General features: G+C 39.9%; 1 protein-coding gene across 3 annotated transcripts; it reads left to right on the top strand.

The window, feature by feature from the left end:
* The first annotated feature begins 651 nt into the window (after positions 1-651).
* Positions 652-11,785, top strand: ARF4 (ADP ribosylation factor 4). Of its 3 annotated transcripts, none has more exons than XM_059823014.1 (6): positions 652-790; positions 7,174-7,254; positions 7,758-7,867; positions 9,226-9,297; positions 9,829-9,954; positions 10,829-11,785. In XM_059823014.1, the coding sequence occupies exons 1-6, from the start codon at positions 724-726 to the stop codon at positions 10,913-10,915; spliced, it is 543 nt and encodes a 180-aa protein (XP_059678997.1). In that variant the 5' UTR covers positions 652-723; the 3' UTR covers positions 10,916-11,785. The 3 variants fall into 3 exon arrangements, with proteins under 3 accessions (XP_059678997.1, XP_059678998.1, XP_059679000.1); XM_059823015.1 differs by having other exon boundaries at positions 9,226-9,303; positions 9,835-9,954; XM_059823017.1 differs by lacking the exon at positions 7,758-7,867 and having other exon boundaries at positions 7,174-7,274.
* Positions 11,786-19,139: the final 7,354 nt, after the last annotated feature.

The following is a 19,139-nucleotide window of genomic DNA, read 5'->3' as shown; positions in this document are numbered from 1 at the left end:
TGGTGGCTGCCGCGCCTCAGCCTGAGCACAGCGGGAGCACGGGCTGCAGTGAGGTCAGTTAGGAGGGTGGGGGGTGAGGTGAGCTAGGGGCACGCGTGCCCCCGGCAGAGGCGCTCTGGCCCGGCCGGGCGGTGCTGGGGGCCGGCCGCTGGCGCGGGGCAGCTGGGCCTCGGCCTCAGCCCGAGGAGCTGCCCGGCGGACTACGTTTCCCGGCATGCCGCGCTCGGCCTTGCCCGGGGCGGCCGGAAGCTGCGGCGAGGCGGGACGCAAGCCTGCAACTACATCCCCCGTCAGGCGCTAGCGGCAGCGGTTAGAGCGAGCGGGGCGCGGAGCGGGCGCAGCGCTTTGTGGGAGGAGGAGTCCCCGCCGCCGTTGGGCGCTCCGGACGTGTGGCGGAGGGTGGTGCCGCGACCGGGGGATGTGGCGAGCGTGACGTGATTTTGTCCGCGTTGGAGCCGGGGCGGCCGTGGCGAGCGTGACGTGGCAGAGAAGGAGCGAGCGAGGTTCCCCGGTCACAGAGCAGCGGCTGCCGCTGTCGTTGCTGCCGCCTCCGCCTGATAAGTCGGCGCCTCCGGGCGAGCCCTGCAGCCCAGTCGCCTGCCTCCTCGCTCGCGGAGGGATCCGTGAGCGCAGACAGCAGCCGGGCCGCGCTCCCCCTCCCTTCCTCCTCGCCGCACTCCTCCCGCTCCCTGCGCCGCCGCCCAGCCCCGCGCCGGAGCCGCCATGGGCCTCACCATCTCCTCGCTCTTCTCGCGCCTCTTCGGCAAGAAGCAGATGCGCATCCTCATGGGTAAGGGCCGACAGCGGCACGCTGCCGCCCCGCCTCTGCCGCCCCCCGGAGCCTCGCCGCCGCAGCCCTTGCGCCCTGCCCGGCCGCGGCCGACGCCAGGCCCGCCCGCTCCCTCACGGACGCGTCCCGCTGGCGGTGGGGGAGGGGAGACTGGCGGGAGGGGGTCGCGGGCTCCCGGCGCGGGGGGGGGGGGGGGGCGTGGGGGACGGGACACCGCTACCCCTTTTCTTCAGGGCTCGCGGGGCCGTTGGAAAGTGAAGGAGCGCTGGGGGAAGGGGGTGGGGATGGGGATATGTCTGCCCTTCCTTTTCCTCCGCCGTGGACTTGTTTTTTCGTCTCTTGCGCCCTCCCCAATCCCGCTGTCGGGGGTCGCGGCTGCGTTGGACGACGAGAGACAGAGCCCCGCTTTCCCCGGGGTTTGCAGCGGGGCGTGCTGGGGTTCAGCCCCTTCTCCTGGCACCTGCGTTTCCGCTTGCGTTGAGCCGGAGCAAAACCTAGAACAAAGATCAAATTGCAGTAGGCGAAGCCGGTGCCCGCCTGCTGGGGAGCGTACGTAGGGCCGAGGAGGGTGTCCCTTTTCCCAGGAGGCGAGCGAGGGTTGCGCCCTGCTTTTCCCCGCGCTGCCGGTGCCGTTGTGCTCTCGGCCTGGGGACGCCGCTCCTGCCCGAGCAGTGTGGCACTTCGCACAGGATGTGACAAAGCCTGGTGTGTTTAACACCAAGAGCTGAAGAAATTGCTGTATAATGGCCGATTTTCGGTAACCAAGGTGTCTGTATCTCTTGACTCTTGGGAAAGGATGTTTCGGTAAAGCATCTGTGCACTTTAATTCTCCTGTACCCCACGTACAGAACTATAAAACCCTGTAGGTTGCTTTTCCAGTGCTCACTTAGTTTTACTGTCTGCCCATAATTATTTATTTGGAATTAGAATGTGGTTCTCTTGACAGAGACTGTGTAAGAGTTGAAGCCAGCAGCTCTTGAAGATTCTCGCTTTAAGATGGTTCAAAAGGTCAAAGCAAGCGCGTACTGCATTCGGTATTTCCTCCTCCCCTTCAACTCTTCCCTGCCTTCTTCTACCCACCTACCCACCCCCCAAGCTTTATGTACAAGCAAATTTTAACTCCCAAATTTTTATCAAATGTTATTCCCAAAGTGAATGCAACTTGACTCACGGCCATAGACTGAAGAAGCTTGTCCTAAGAAATTATATGAAGTGCTCATTTCAGTATAGCCAGCAGTGGGACTGGGTCCTAACTGTGAAACTTCTTGGCGCACTACTCATCCTTAACACTGGGTATGCACAGCAGACGCAAAATGCAGCTTTTTTTAATTATAATTTTCCATGTTCTCCATGCATTTTGTGATGACAGAGTTCTTTATTACATGCATAGTAATTTTTATTGTGTCTTCGCTGCTTGAAATTAGAGACTCTCATCCATTTCAAAATAACCTGAGTAATTTTTGTCTTTGAGACAACTTGGTGCATCTGTTGGTTTCAAGGAAGTGATTTGACTGTCTCCCTAGCAGCCAGACTCTTCATATGACTCTAAATGAATGAAGTTAAATCTTCAAATGAGCTTGACTGTAGGATGAGATAGTCTGTGGTATTTGTAGTTCTGTTGCATTCTGCAAAATAATGAAAACAGGAAAGCACTGTCATACAGATCAAAACAGCTTGCAAGACTTTAGTTTCTTCATTGGTAGGTAGTTAGATCAAATTTAGGTTAGATATGAGTTAAGGAGCTGCCCTTTCTAGCAGTTGGTTCAACTGCATCTTTTTAATTTTTTTAAATAATTCTTATTTTAAGGCATGGGTTGTAGTCAAATACAGGACCGGATCAGAGCATGAGACTGCACCTTATTTGTTACATAGTATAAGGGGGTAAAACTTTTGCTATGTTGTGATGAGAGTGTGTCATAGGACCTAAATTGAATATTTAGAAGCAGAATATGTTATATGGGAGATCACATAATTTGTTTATACCTGTAACATGGAAAAGAAGCTCTTCATAGTGTTCTACGTTATGTATCAGCAGTTTGAGGAGAGATGTGTGAACGAATACCGGGACTGAATTAAACTTTTCCTCAAGATGATAGTTTTAAATTTATGATTTGAAAATGAATTGCACAAGGCTAGGCATTTAAGTAGTATACCAGTGAAGTAACTTTATGGGGTAAGGTGTTCATGGAGAAATATTTAGGGGAAAGTATTACATGGGTGAGTTGATAATGAACAGATGATCAAACTTCCCTTTCACAGCTTTATTCTGTTTCTACAGAATTCAAGATAAAGTAGAATTAATTTAGCTCTTAAGATAGACTTTGTGTTACTGAGTTCTGTGGAATTTGAATATTTCTCATCAGGTACCATTACCAACAGCAAACATGACACACTATCTTTTATATTCTCAAACTACATTTATGGTAAAAAGTGGACATTTAATGGTATACTGTTATTGAAATTTTGTTTTTAAAAAGCTGCACTTGTATAATTAAGTGTTCTTCCGAAATACTATGTTAACATGATTCTGAGGAAATCAATGTAAAATAATTCCCTGTGTTGTCTTTATAGATGGAAGTAACATGAGGGAAAAGAAATAACTGTAGGATAGGATTGAATGACTTAAAGTTAGACTAGGCAACGGGGGCATTAGAGTGGAAAAACTGAGTCCTAATCCTACATGTACCTGTCTGTAAAACTCTTCACTCATAGTTTCTTGTACTTAAAAAAGAAGTTAATTGACTCATTGTGTAGCTTTCGGTATCTTAATTTAGTGTTCTGTGTCTTGGTGTAGTTGTGCAAATGTTAACTGAGATAATAGCTGCTCAGGAGCTTCGAATACAAAGGTGATTATTAAATACATTGGGGGAAAAAAATTGTCAGATTCTTCAGGAATTTTGTCACCGTACAGCACAAAACCATTTAACTTGTATTTTATTCGGGCTTTTTAACCACTGTTGGTTTGCATGCTGTTGGGGTTTTTTTTGAGTGCCTGTGTTTTCTTGAGAAGCTGTATTGAGAATGACCCCTTCATGTCCCCCAAAGACTTACCCCATTGAAACTAAACCTGAAAGAGGAATAGTATGTAAAGTATAAATAAGACAAGTTTTGAGAGAACTGTTGTCTGGGTAAAAGAAAAGTGAAGGAATACAAACCTGTAGTAAATTAATTGGGATTTGTTAATTTTATTTTTTTAAGCTGGCTTTTGTTTGTAGCAAGAATGTCATGAATCAGTTAAATACAGTAGAAGCTTTTTTTTTTTCTTTCTCTGATTATGGGGAACATTTATGTTGGAAGCAGCAACACGCTGTATTCTATAGTAAATTTCAGAAATCCCAATCTGACAACCAAAATCTATTGGTGTTGATGGGGATTCCATTTAAAGTCAATTCTCAATTTTTCTGCGTCTATAGTTTACATGAAGTTCTGTGGTATGATAAGTGAGGCAGCTTGATATTCAGCCACCAGTGATCAAAGTGCTGCCCGTCATACCCTACACTGAGATTCTTACACCTTGGTCTTGTCGATGGTTGGTCACACAGTAGAATCAGAGTGAAGATGTAAAATCAGAAATATACTTTACATTATTTGGGGATTTCAGACTTAGGTTTTAATCTTGATAGTTAAATCAACTAAAACTTCATGACATGGAAGTAGCTCATAGATTTACATTTAGTGTTCCAGTGCAAATGTAAACATGTGTTTATTCTTGGACTACTAAAAGCAATAGTTACACTTCTTAGCAGCTCAAAAGATTAAATGTGATTTGGTGCTCTGAATTTTCTTGTTCTAGAAAGGGTGGTAAATGGCAAATTGGATTAAGAAGTATGAATGGAGGCTATGCTTTTCATGACTATTGCTTGTTTAGACTTCATAACATTTGCAATTTGGCTAAAAGAGGCAGTTTTTTTCAAATAGGGTCATGGTGATTTGGAGGAGTTGCTTTCCCTCAGTTAAAAGCTGCTGTCTCAAGTGTGCGGTCATAAGAAGGAAACATGTATCCGCAACTCAGCCTGCCTCAGGGCAAAGTCGAACAGCTTAATTAGAATTGTGGGTAACAGTGGATTTAAGCAAAGTTTCTGGGCTTTGTGCTTACATAGCTAATGTAGCCTTCTGCCAACGCCATTGAGGTGGTGGTGGGCCCTGGCACAAGAGCAAAGTGGGTAACTGGGGCAATAATTTCTTAAAGTTAGGAAATAGTTTAAAATTCTTGACTAGTTTCTAATTTCTTAGCTCAGAGTCCTATCTTCAAATGGTTCTCGATACCCTGTGTATATTCTTTGAAATGAGATTAGCTTTTTTCTTTTTCTTTGTCTTTATCTGTATCTTTAATATAACACCTAAGCACACTAAAACCATTTGTGTAGATAATGCCATCTTTCTTTCGTGGCTAATTTTAACAAATCTTGCCAGTGTTTCTACTGATAATTGTTTGAAGTTTTTTATGGGGGTGGGAGAAGAGTTTCTGAGTATGTGTAGCTTTAATTGGTGATTCACTGAATGGTCTTAATGTTAATTTACTGGAAACTATCACATATATATCATGTACATACATTATCTCTTTCTTGTAAAGATCTAGGCATCCTACAAATGCTCCCTTGAAGCTGAGCTGTGTGAGAATAGTGTTGAGTTTCAAGCATTGTGCTATTAAAAACATTGGTTTTCAGCATAGATGGAGTATTTGAGGGTTTCAGAGTTCGCCTAAAGGGTTTTCCAAGGCTACCTGACACTTTATTGGTGTAGAGAAAATGCTAACATCTACAAGTTTCATGACTTGCAAGTTCTTGTGAAACTTCTGCTGCACCATGTCTTTTTTTGTTCATGCTTGCCTGTGGTTCTAAAAGAGACCAACACTTAGAAAATAGCAAACTTAAAACTCTTACATTTTAATTTGAGCATTTTGAGAGTTTATTACCCCTCAAGGAGCTTTGGGTTTGATGGTAGATATTTTTCCCCCCTCTTTTTTCATGACATTAACAATAAGAACAACTTTTTTTTCTTAACACGGAATGACAGTACCAAAGAAACTGCGTTGGCATGTGTAATCCTGTTCACAGTATCAGAGTATAGGACAATTATAGATAGGTTTTTTAGTTTGCTGTAACAGCAGTTTGTGTCTTTGAGAAGGAGAAGGCTTTTTAAGAGTTTGGTTTCATTCTGAATAAGTAGGTAATTTCAAATTTCATTTTATTGCAACACTAAGGAAACAGTTGTATTATTAATAGTCAAGTCATCAAACCACTTAAAGCTTAATATATCGCAGGCATCAAGTAGGAAATTAACTCAGAACACTTAAGAAGGTTATCAAACAAGGATAACGTTTGGTTTCTTGTGCAAGTATTTAATTATTTGATGGGGGATTATTTTTGTTTGGGCAAAATTTTGACTATTTAAAGTTTCACAAATAGACATTTTATTTGAACTGTTGCTCTGGTAAATGTTTAGTACCTACTGTTTATTTAGGTGTTTATGTGCTAGGCATTGGATTCTCATGTAAAGGATTGTATTTTGAGTTGCTGTTATGTGTTCTGAAATGCCTAACAATAAGCAGTTGCACAAGCAGTTTTAGACAACTACAGCTTATGCCTGTGATGTTGGTGATGCTTCTCAAAAAATGTCTTTGAGGTTCTTGTTTGTTTATTTTAAGGATCACATATTTACCACATAGCTTACCTTGAAAAACAGCAAGCTTGAGTTTTGTTGTAGAAACAGAAGAGCAAATTTCAGTGCAGAAGGCCTTCTGTCAAGATAAAAAGTGGAGACTCCTAATGAAAGCATCCTAGTGGATCTCAATGAATAGAAGTGATATCCTGAAGAAGAGTTACAGCCCTTAGGGTATATGCAGAGGGACAACAGGAGTTTCCTAATGTATGTGGTTTTGTCAATGCAAAAGAAATGTTTTAGCAAAGGGACAAAAGAGTCTGGAATGAGGGAGACTGAAGTGTCTTCCGTTGATAGTGCCAACTCCTGTTGGTTCAGGTGCATCTGAAACTGGCCTTAGCTGAAAGTTGGGTAAATGAGACCTTCCCCAACTTGAGTGCAGAGTGGCAAACATGTGATCGGTTAGAAACTATGTGCTGCTAGTAGATTGTTGCTAGGCATTTAAAACCATCCTGACTTACACAGAAGAAACTTTCAAAGTGAATGACAAAAATTAAGTAACACAAATGCTAAGGAAGGTGACTAGAAACTTGTGAGCCTGTAGGTTGTGGATGGAAGTGTGTTATTGAGCTTGTTTTCTTCATTGCGTGTTCTCTCTCTCAGTGCTGGGTAGAAGAGATGGGGAGAAACACACAACAGTATATCAACAATGACTTAAAAGTTTAAAATTAGCAGGTTCTAGTTAATATTGCAAACTAAATAAAATTTTCTGTTTATTCTAGTTGGTTTGGATGCTGCTGGTAAGACAACTATTCTTTATAAACTGAAACTAGGAGAAATTGTCACCACAATTCCCACTATTGGTAAGAAAACCAATTCTCATGTCGTCTTTCTCGTTACTCTAAATTTGTGTTGTACAGACAGGCTTCTGAAGAGTGTAGGGATTTGCTATCTTTGCTGTTAGTATAAGAATCAAGACAAACATGGGCTTTCTGGTACTGCTATAACATAACTGTGTCAGACCAAAGATACATCCAGACCATAATCCTGTGTCCTGACAGTGGCCAGTAGCAGATGCTCAGGAGTATAGGAACCAATTAAGTAGCAGTACTTCCCCCAAACACCCATGAACCTCTAGCAGTTTGTGGCTGAAAGACTTGCTGAACCAAAGGTAGTGTACTTGGATTTTACTGATTAATTTTTTTTTTCCTTCAGTCAATTTTCTCTTGATCCTATCAATTCAGTTCTGATAAGCCATTTTATATATGTTTGGGGGAAATATAACTTAGGAAGTCACTGTCTTTAACATGATTAGATTTACACTTTAGCATGAACTATTTCTAACTGTTTGACTCTATTATTTTAGGTTTTAATGTGGAAACGGTAGAATATAAAAACATTTGTTTCACAGTTTGGGATGTTGGTGGTCAAGATAAAATTAGACCTCTTTGGAGGCATTATTTCCAAAACACACAGGTAAGAGTTCTGAGTTGGCAATTGTTAAAGACCTGTTTTGTAAAGTCTCATTATACATGGAAAGTTGTATTCTGTCCCTTCCTTTAGAAAGGCTCCTCACTACTCCCTGCAAACTCTAAACGATACCCAGATTTTTCTTCCAGTTGAAGCTGTTTTGTTACCCCGAAAGCTTCAAGTCTAGTCATGAGTGTAGCCTCACAGGGATGAATTCCTGTAGGATCTACCAGTGTTCTGTAATGTGCCAGAGCAGCTGGTTTGTTTGTGAGGAAATCTTCAACTCTGCTGTATCCATGCTTTGATCTGTTTGAACTGGCATTGGCTTATACATAAAAATGTTATTGTCTAAACACCTTCTACATAATCGGTTTTTCTAATCAGCCTTAAAATATACAGCTTTTAGTGTGCTGTATCAGTGTACTTAGTACGCTGAGTATCTAAAAATATCATAAAAGATCTTGTTACCGATTGATTAGAAAGTGTCTGCTTCGTATTGATGTGACTGCTGTCATTTGTGGTGACATAAGTGTGATTCTTTCCTTTGGTTCACAGGTAATAAGGTAAGTTGCTTATTGGTATCAGGAGACTTTGGGATTGTGGTTTTTTTGTTTTTGGTTTTTTTTGCTGTGTTGAATATAGAATTGTTTCCAAGAAACTTCTGTGCAGTGTAATGCATGTGATTGGTGCAGAAAAATGGAGAAGTCTGGACTGACAAAAAGGAGCTAGCAAAGTACTGTTGTGAATAGAATAATACTTAATTTCAGTTCCTTATACAACCCTGTTACTAAATATTTTTAAAAGATGCTTCTGTTTTCTTAAAGAGAATGATAAAATGTAGTGGGTTTAGACTGAAATTTTAGGAGTGAGTAGAGTGTGTATGGAGGACACTTTAATAAGAGATGCTATTAGAAATACTGTTTGGTACAAACTTTTTTAAACAAATTCAGACCTTACTTCAAAGGGTGTGAGTTTTTTCAGTGAAACATAAGATGGTGAAGCACTTGTGATTCTCTTGCTGCATTTAACATGATACAGTGAGTGAAAAGGAAGGGGGGAGAGTTAGCTTCTGAAATTTTCCTGACATCTGTCCTTTTTTTCCTCCAAACTAATGAATCCCACACTAATCTATAAACTGACATTTGTGGTGTTTAACTTTTTTTGATTTAGAAGGCCTAGCTTTATTTTGCAGTTCAAACTTATTATATACTTGTTCAGACAGACGCATTGCTTAAACAGAAATTTCTGTCCAATTTGCTTACCTAAGAGAGGGGACAGTCACAATACTCAGTATGAATTTTTTGTTTGTTAAAATAGTGCTGCATGTTTACATCGGCTTTTCAAAACTGCTTAACTTCTTACAGGGCCTCATTTTTGTGGTAGACAGCAATGACAGAGAGAGAATCCAGGAAGCAGCAGAAGAGCTGCAGAAAATGGTAAATGTCTATAACCTTCTGAAATATGATTGTTATATTTAGGTCATAGTTTTGCGTGTGTCAGCTGCCCTAAGAGATTTAGGATTTTAAAATTTTAGGCAGTTTGTACAGTGCATATTATATTCACCTGGTAATTCTGGGCCACATAGTGCACTGAGTTGTAACCACAACTCTGTGGAGAGCTTTAGCTCAAGAGCTACTAATGTGTCAGAACTTCTCTTTCCTTCATAAAACCTTAGTAGAAATGCAGCAGATTAAGAAATAATTTTGGAAAAATAAATTTGTGCTAAGAATTTCAGCAGCAAGTTGCTGGTAAATTTAATCTGCCTATTGAAAGAATATTTCCTTAGTTGTAGGAGTTGTTCTGTTGGGTACTAGTTAAATTTCACTCAGTACTTACTAGTAACTTCAGGAGCAAGAATGAAAACGTTTCTAACCCTTAAATCAGTATTTAGGTTTCTTTAGCGCTTGTTGAAGTAACTGAAGTACTTAACTGAGCTAATTTAATAACATGACCATTTTTCCTCTTAGCTTCAGGAGGATGAGCTGCGAGATGCAGTGCTGCTTCTGTTTGCGAACAAACAAGATCTGCCAAATGCCATGGCAATCAGTGAAATGACAGATAAACTAGGTCTTCAGTCTCTGCGTAACAGAACTGTAAGTGCTAAACTTCCTGGTTGCTGAACTCTTGTCTTCCCTTACCATACATCATAAACATAATCTCTGCTTAGATGAAAGGGAAGTTTTCACCTCTTTCTACAGAAAGATGCATGTACCTGCTATTAAACTCTGTAGTGCATAGTTTAAGGTCCTTTTTCAAAATAAGTGATGTAGAAGTATAATCCAGTGTGTACAGCTGTTGCAGGTGTTTCATCTCTCACCTTTTCCTGGAAAAACACAAATATTCCAGTCTGTCACTGAAATACAGCTGTCAAACATGTTTGACAAAGTATGTGATGGGCTTTTCTGTTTTCCCAATACTTGTTATTCTGGGGGAGAAAATGCATTCTGCATTCTCACCACTACAAAGATGGGAGGAAATGAAGTAGCTCCCGAAACGTTAGAGTCCATCGGCACAAGCCTTTTGAGACGTATCCTTCTGTAATACTTGCTTAATGTCTGTATGTTGATACACTAAGATCATATCCATAGAAGATGTTTTAGAGATCTGTTAATTTAGATAATTCCATGTCCATTTTATGAAGAGCAGTCTTTCAAAAACAAGAAGCTAGTTTTCAGCATACGAACCAAATGCAAGTTCTGTATTTGTTTCTTGATGCGCTAAATGGTGTTCTAGCATTTGGTAGGCCAACACTGAGGTTTTGGTTAATGTCTGAATCCCATCTACTTTATATATGCTTTATAAAACTTAGAAAAATACCATCTGCTCAATATTGACTCTAGTTATGGCACAAACCAGTGTTTACAGAACACTATTTGAGCGTAAGTCTGAGTGTCATGTACTGTGATAACTTCACTTGCATTTTGTCAGTATTTACATTTAATCTTTGTCTGTGTTCTGCTTTAACAGTGGTATGTCCAGGCTACCTGTGCTACGCAAGGAACTGGTCTGTATGAGGGACTTGACTGGCTGTCAAACGAACTCTCAAAACGCTAACTCAAACTGGATGACTCTTTCACCAGGGACATGTTTGATATAAGTGGTCTAGGCTTGTTACAACAAAATTAGTTTGCATCTTGGTTATTACAGTATCTGGAACTGATATTTGGGCAGGATATTACAGCGTTTCAACTTATTTTGTTGCCAATTATTGTTTACCGAGCTACATGTTGCAAAGGTAGCAATATGCTTGGGTAAAAATCTCCTTAACTTGGAAAAAGTGTATCTTCTGATTTTATTCCCCTTGTTAGCCTAAATGCCTGAATATAGTTATTGTGACATCTTCAAGATCTGTTTTGAATACTCTTTTGAGCCCCAATAAATTAATGTTTTAATTTTTTTTTTTCCCTGCTACTTTTAGTTTACTGATGCCCTGTTTCATTCCTCAGACAGTCTGCTGATTTAAAAATGTAGCATTCCGTATGTATTTATTTCTCTCCCTTGCCAAAAAGAATTCCTAATACTGCTTGTTCCAGCCAAGGAAATGCTCTAAAACACTATACAAATCTACTGCACTGAGGAACATTTTATTAATCCTTGGGTTCTGTCAGCCCAACTTGCCTTTGTGTGAATTGGATTTGATGGGTAGAATAGTTCTGTGCTGGTTGCGAAGAGCTCATGTTGAGGTTGTTTTTAATATTCAGCAGATTGTCTTCCTTTATATTGTATCTTTTTTTTTTTATGTTGCATGTTGCTTTTTGGTATCAGCCTGACTATTTTTGCCCAGTGTATATTAGTTCTGCTGAAGTTTTACTGTTTGTTGGTGAACATATCTTCGTAAAGAAATTTTGGAAAATTCATCAAACTCAATGGATTAGTTTCTTCATAACCCACTTGGAATTATTCCTAATAAAATGATAAAATGTATAGTTCTGTGTATGCTCTTCTTGATTCCTGAAATAGTTGAACTGCAAGTTATCACTTATTCTTTTTCCATATACTGACCTTTCCTGCAGCTTGAATGTGAACATCCATCTCAGATTGTTGCTTGTTTGGAGCTATGTAGAACGGGACATGGAAGGTGGGCAACGAAGTTGTATACAGTGCAGTAGAGTAGCTGTCATCAAGACTTAAATAATTCTGTAAGTGTCTTTTGAAGTTGTAAATCTAAAATTCCTTTTAAGATGTCCAGATATGAAAATACTAACAGTTACAAAAGTTGTAATAAAACAAATACGACTGCCTGAAAAGCATGCATGTCTGTTTCATAGTTGTACCTACATTTAAAAACCATGGGTTTTTACATTTAATATAAATATACTTTTAATATAAATACATTTAAAAAGCATGGGTTCTAGCAGGAGAATCACAGATTCTGTTGGTTGCTAGCTGAGAAGTTAATTTGAACACCTGTACAGGGATTTAGTCAATATTGTATTAATGGTGATAATTATCCAAAAAAATCAGCTCTATGCAACTGCTACTGTCTGCTTTCATATTTCTGCCTCCCTATACCTCTGTCGTTCAAAAGACTTAAATTTACATGTTTTTTGAGGCCGTACCCATTTTAAAATGGGTATTTAAAAATCTATTTTTCTGTTGCCTGTCTGCTGTATGGATGCATATGTGGCTCCATCTTCCAACTGAAGTTTTCTATTAATTGTATGTCTTCAGTAATGATTTAGCATGATTTCATTGCAGTTTCAGGTGAAGCTCCTCTCTTGTTTTTAGCCCAGGTCTTGTTACCCTTGCTACAAGAAATCCCAGTGACAAGGTCTCGTAAACTCAAGCTAGTTTAGGTTAAGAGCAGCTTCCAAGGCAGCTTCTGCTGTAACTGAGGTTTAAGTTTCTAGGAAGTACTGTTACTGTGAACACAACTAAGGAGAGAAAATTCCAGAGCTCTTGAATATGGTCATTAACTGTCTTCAATATGTAACAGAAAACCAGGAGACAGTGTAAGGTGAGTAGGGTTTTGCTTGCACCTTTAATGAATTGCTGATTACATATTAACCAAAGTTGATATATCCATGCATTGGATCAGTAGCTGTTAATATGCATATTTTTAGCCATGTAGTTTCTTGAAATAAACCTTAAAAGGAATGCCTTGTTCAGAAGAGGCAGCAGGTCCATAATACAGATTGTATTGGTAGTCCCAATAGGTTAAAATGAAACAGTGCTTGTGACAAATTAAATACCATCTCCTCTTCCAAGGAAGAAGTTAGAAGTAAATTAGGCCTGTTATCTTGAAGGAAACATTCTGTTTGGTAGAGATGAAGTTTTCATTGGTTTAATTCTTTCAAATGCTTTTAAGTAATTAAATACAGAGGTTTAGGTGAGCTCTGTTTAGCCACTACAGTTTTGAGTTACAGCAAGTGTATAGAAGTTCATATTTCAAAGAGTCGCTATGCTTCACTTTGTGTACCAGTAGGTTGTAATTCTGCTATAAAAGGAGGAATTTCACAAAATCAAAGTCAGAAAGCAGTAAAGATCTTGAGCTTCATTTAAGAGTGATGGGATCTGCAGGAGGGCTTAAGGCTACAGCTTACACTGAAATGTAGTAAGACAAAGTCGATAAAATTCTTGGGTGTAATTGAGGAGTCACTGTGGTGTTAATCAGAGCATAGAGAGGAACTGAAGCAAGTACTTCAATCTTCCTGTAAATAGATAAGATCACACTTGACCTCTGTTATTAAAATTATATTTGCCTTTGAGTACTCTGTAAGGTTGTAGTCTTGGAAGTGATGTCTCTGTTACGCAGTTTATACATCGTAGTATTAAGCTGTGGAAGGAACAAGATACTTGATGGGCTGTGAAATAATGTCACAACTGACAGAAGTAAATAAAATTTCCCTCAGGTTATTATATTCTCATCAACTGTTCTCAATTCTCTAAACATTTTCAAGGTATACTTCAGACTACATGGTCTTGATTCTAAGCAGCAGTCCCTGGGGTTGGTGCATGTGCTTAGAAAGCTGCCTTGTCTTCAGATGACAAATGTGAAATAGTTTGTTGTGCATATTCTTACTAGCTATTGCTATGAGCTGAAATCCTGGTGGCTTCCTTTTTCCTTTGGAGTTAGTGCTACTGTTAGTGCTAGCTGTTGCAGCTAGTGCTTGTCTGTTAGTACAAGAACAACCTTAGTTCTGATAGTGGTTTTTTTATTATGGTGCCTTATCTCTTTTAGTACTAGGATCACATGCAGTATTGAAATCCATATCATATTCCATTAATATGGCTATCCTTCAGTAAATGAATTAGCTGTGGCAGTGACACTTTCTTAAACAGGCCAAAGGGAGATGAAACACTCCATTGCTGGCTCTTCTCCTTTTCTGGATTACAGAAACTCAGAGGATAAATTCTACATCCTCTTCATTAGTTAGAGGCTGATAATTTGTATGCTTGCCTTACACGAACACAGTACAACTCTTCTACTGTAAAGGCTCTATCATTTAAGACATTGTCGATAGGTAAAAATACTTTTGTTGCTTTTTGGTGTTCATTAAAATAATTGCTTTAGCCAGAAAATAACTATAAGTGACCTACATATGTTGTATATCAGTGACAATGTATAATACAGCCCTGCTCTCCAGAGGCAGATGAAATTCCCATAAAGAGCCAATTTTGTCATGGCTATTAAGAGTTTAGATATACTAACTTTGTGATTTCCCTGTCAGAAGTCAAATACCTGAACTGAGCTGTTGTCCCAGAAGTTCAAAATCTTGGATAGGCACAAGACTGCTAAAAATGTATTCCTCTTTCTACTGTAATGACAGGAAATCCTGAGTTCCAGTGGCTGAAATTTTTCATTGTGTAGCATCAAGTCCTATACTCAAACAATGGGTAAGTTCTACTGCACTGGGGAGTCAGTCTAGTAATATTTGTATACAAGAGTTTTTATTTCAGTGTATCAGATGGCCAGCTTAACTATAGAGAGCAAAACACTGAATAATGAGTTTTTTCTTTTATTTGGCCATGCTGACACAATTTATTCCTTGTATTTTCAGTACATGCATGATTGGCTTTTCATTTTTTTTCCAACATTAGGAGAATAGTTTAGCATGAATATTCAGATCTACATACGGACCAGAGCAAAAGGTTTGTTTTGTTTTTCTCACATGTAACTAACCTGATCACTCAATCCTACAACATAAATAGTAGTGGATATTTGTTGTTTTGTTTTGTGGTTTTTTTTTTTTTTTAAAAGGCTTCATGAACAACATAATCTAGAACTTGTTCTGCAGCAGTTTTGTAGATAGCCTGTGGGCTTTGGTTCAACTGTTTGCAAGCAGAACAAAAATGGGTTCTAAATGCATCAGGAATTAGCAACAAATGCTGTAAGCATTTCTACTTGCTTGGTTTGTTCTCAGTGTTTTCAACATACAGCAGTAAAACAATGTACTGGAGGCAATAGAATGCTACCAGGGCGCTTACAGCAATGGCCTGGCTTGTGTAAAAAGCGGTTTAGGGTTTTGCCAGTAATAAGAATTCAGAGCCCAGTTTGCAGTCCCTTGCTCATCTGAGTAACCTTTATGTTAAGGTCTGGACAAAGGCAATTTGAGTGCAATATAATGAAACTTTGCACATCACCTTGTCCCAGTATGTCTCTCCCAAGCTTGTCAAGAGTGGTATTGACAGGAGTCTTGAGTAAGAAATGACATTTGATATGCTGCTGTAGGACCTATGAATAAAGCTTAGCTATCAAATATGTTGTGCATTGTGCAGAAAAATTTTTAAAAGCATCAGGTTCTGTTAAGGGATCTGATGCAAATTCTGGGGAAGCTGAAATGTCTCAGGCTCTTACTGGGTGGGAGTTGAAAGTCTTGGAACAATTTTTTTGATGCTAGGAATGTGAGAAATGAGGCAACTACACAATTAATTTGATATGTTGAAAGATATGACTCCTTAGCATGTTGGGTATTTTCCCCTCCTTTTTTTCCTTCTTCTCTCGATCATACTTTGCCTTGTTGTTTGCTTTACCATGATACATAAATGCATTTTACTGAAAGCTTGAATTAGTCCTTTCAAAAATAGCAGTCATAGAAGAAATACTGATGTGTAAGAATTCAAGTACGAAGTGTCACAGGTGCCTGAGACCCCTTTGTCTGGTATGGACAAGGTCAGGGAAAAAAATAATGCAAGTTCCAAGTTGCCAGACCAGTCTGAAGGATCTGGCAGAACTTGGTTGTTTTTTGTACATACCAAATACACAGGTAAACTACAGTTCACAATAACCAGAACAACCCAGAACCTAGGCAAGTATCTGTTGTCTCCAGAAGGCCAGTCTTTCAGTGCTCTTCATTCTAGTAATGTTTCTGTGAGTGACAAATTTGTTCACAGCAGGAGCCAGTGTGAAAGAAACTCCTTCCTCTTGAGACAACAGCTAGTCAGAGCAGATGCTGGAGCAGTGCTCTCTTGAGTTTACTGCATCAGAGATAGGAAAGTCGATTTGAAAGCAAAGTGACATGTTCCTTTTTCCCTTCTTCCTTAATGGCTGGTCTGGGAAAGTAGAATAGCAAAACCAAAACCAACCAAACAAAAAAGCCACGCAAAAGAAAAACGCAACAGAAAAACCCCAACCCCACACACATTTGAAAAGATGCAAAGAGAATCTTGCCCAATTTTTTGATGTGAAGGATATGGAGCATTCCAGTTGCTGGAAGAGGAACACAGGTGAGTTTAGGTTTATGAAATAAAATGGAGACAAGCTTAATGGGGCTTCTACAAATCTGGCCTCTAGAGGTGATCTTGAGAAGAAGAATAAATTGCTGGGCAAGGTCCAGATGTGTAGGGGGAGCTAAAAGGGGAGCTGAAATCACATGTGAAGTAGGAAGCACCATATGTTACCTCTTGTAGACGTAAATACAGCTTGGGAACATAGGGGATATGGGCCAGAGGTGTACCTAACAGTTGCTTTTCACCCCCAAAAAACCCCACAATTCTTTTCCATTGTCACTTTTTCCTAACCTAGACCCTAGTGCTGCATTCTCACTCCAGAAAGGTCTGCCTCGTTCCTGACACATTGCTCCTATTGGCAGTAAGCCTGTGCTGCTGCATTTTACTAATTAAACCAGTGATACTTTGGAGAATCTCCAGCACTAGCTCATGTGGCTGAATTTCCTCCTGAAGACATTAAAGGATTATCTGCCATGTGCAGGGGCCATCTAATTTTACCGGGCCTGTTCCAGTGTGTGTTTTTCCCTTACTGCTTGCTTCCTGCAGATGCCAGCTTTCCTGTGCTCTCCCTCTCCTTGGCCTGCAAGGAGACAGAAGCAGCAGCCCCAGTACCGGTACAGGGAATGAGTGGGACTTGCTGTTTCTTGGAAGGGAGGCAGAATACCAGGCAAGTCTGTTCTCTGAGCCAGCTCCATCTTCTGGTGCTATGGAGAAGTTACAGGTTTTTCATGTTTTGGGTAAGACGAAACAACCCAGTTGCAATGGATAGGTACTTAAAAAGGAGAAAAATAATGGTGTTTTGAAGTTATAAGGGGAGCTGTTAGCCTATGTAAGTAATGCAATTTCACTTCCCGACTTAACAATTGCAATCTTACTATTCTACATGACTGAGACGTTTCTCTTGCCAGTCTACAAACCTGCATTACTCAGTGGAGTTTGGTTTTGGGTTTTTTTTTTTCCCCCTCAAATTTTTCAGAGCTGGCAAATCGTGGAAGACCTCTGACTCAGCTGTAATGTAGTAATTTTCAGTGTTTTTCCAAGGTGTTGATATTTAGATTTTCTTCTTGAGCAGATCTTCCAATTAATTTTTCTGCCCTTTAAGATGCCATATGCTTGCAAATGTTAAAACTTCAGGTGTAAGCTTTCCCTCATTTACTAAATTAGTAAATATTCTTTGCCCAGATATGAGGTTTACAGCCTCTGTTCAGTTTGCAAGATTTTCTCCTCACTCCTGTATCTTGAAGTTTAGTTATGAATCACTGATATCTTTGTTATCATCAACTTGGTAGTTTAGAAGAATACAGCCATCACCTTCAACTCATATGCAAGACTGAATTACACTTTACTTTTTAATTAGACTTCTCAGAGAACAGTAACTGATTAAGGACCCACCCAAAGTATTTAGGGTCCAATTTTACAGGATGAGTACTGTCCTTTGCTTTGTTGCAAAGATCTAACATAATTCATTGCCACTTTTATTGCCATGTTCTGTTTTGCTTCCATTTTTTATCTGAAGGCCCTTAGCTACCATTTGGCTTAGCTTAGCAAAAACTGAATTCTGAAGGTTTAAATATAAGCATGCCAAAGCCCATTACAATAAACAAGCACCCTTTCAATGAGGTCTTGTGTTACATTTTGTGGCAGATCAGCTTAAGCAAGTGAATGTCTTGTTCCAGGCCTTGATCACTTATTCCCACCTCCAAGCCTGTATCTTGCTATTTGGGCACAAGAGGCTGTATGGTGCATCAGCTCAGGGTATAATGACCCACTGAAATGATAATACAGCCAAGAAAATTAAAGGTCCTGTATTTTTAGCTGGATCACTTCCCTGTTTTAGTTTGATGTGGCATGAGCAGGAACAAGTAGCAAGAATTCAGAGGTGACAGAGCAGGATCAGGTAAGAGAGGTGGGGATGACAGGAACATGGATGGTAACTGCTTATGTTGCTGGAAAAAGCTACTTGCAAAGGATATATACATGAGATCTTTAGTAATACAGGCTTCTACTAACTTGTGTATTAGTGGAACAGTCCTTTTGTCAATTCCCATTTACCTGTGTTTTTACGTACAGCATTGGTAACAAAATTCTGGACAGTTCATGAGATTTGTCATCTTATGTCATGATGTTTGAGACATGCTTTGAGATGTATGGGTCTGGGGTTTTTTAGCCTTGTATGACCTCTGAGGCTAAACGTGCCTGTTGGCTTTACCACTGCAGATGTTTATGAGCACCAACTTGTTAGATGCTCAGATACTACAGTAACAAAAAGTAATTTTATTGGAAATAACACAGAGAAGGCTAGAGGGCAGATGTTTACAAGCTTCTGCAAAGCACCATCCTTCACAGTATAGCAGGTACTACCAACAAGAGATAGGACCAACAACCCTCAGCAATATGCTGCCTGAAAGTGACTACCTATTTTTTGTAGTATATAAAAAGTTTGGTGAATCCTAGCAATAACCTATGGTCTACCAGAATGCATCAGAGATGAGGAGCCAGTTGTGGAAGTACAGGGTACAGCCTTTTTATCAACCTGTGCAGACTTCTTTTGCCAAGAAAGACACCAGTAACTGGAAAGAAATCAAGTGACAACAGTGGCAGATAATTG

The sequence above is a fragment of the Gavia stellata genome, chromosome 12 (assembly GCF_030936135.1).
Source record: "Gavia stellata isolate bGavSte3 chromosome 12, bGavSte3.hap2, whole genome shotgun sequence".
NCBI classification, from domain to species: domain Eukaryota; kingdom Metazoa; phylum Chordata; class Aves; order Gaviiformes; family Gaviidae; genus Gavia; species Gavia stellata.
The sequence above is the reverse complement of the archived record's forward strand: the minus strand, read 5'-3'. Positions and strand labels throughout refer to the sequence as shown.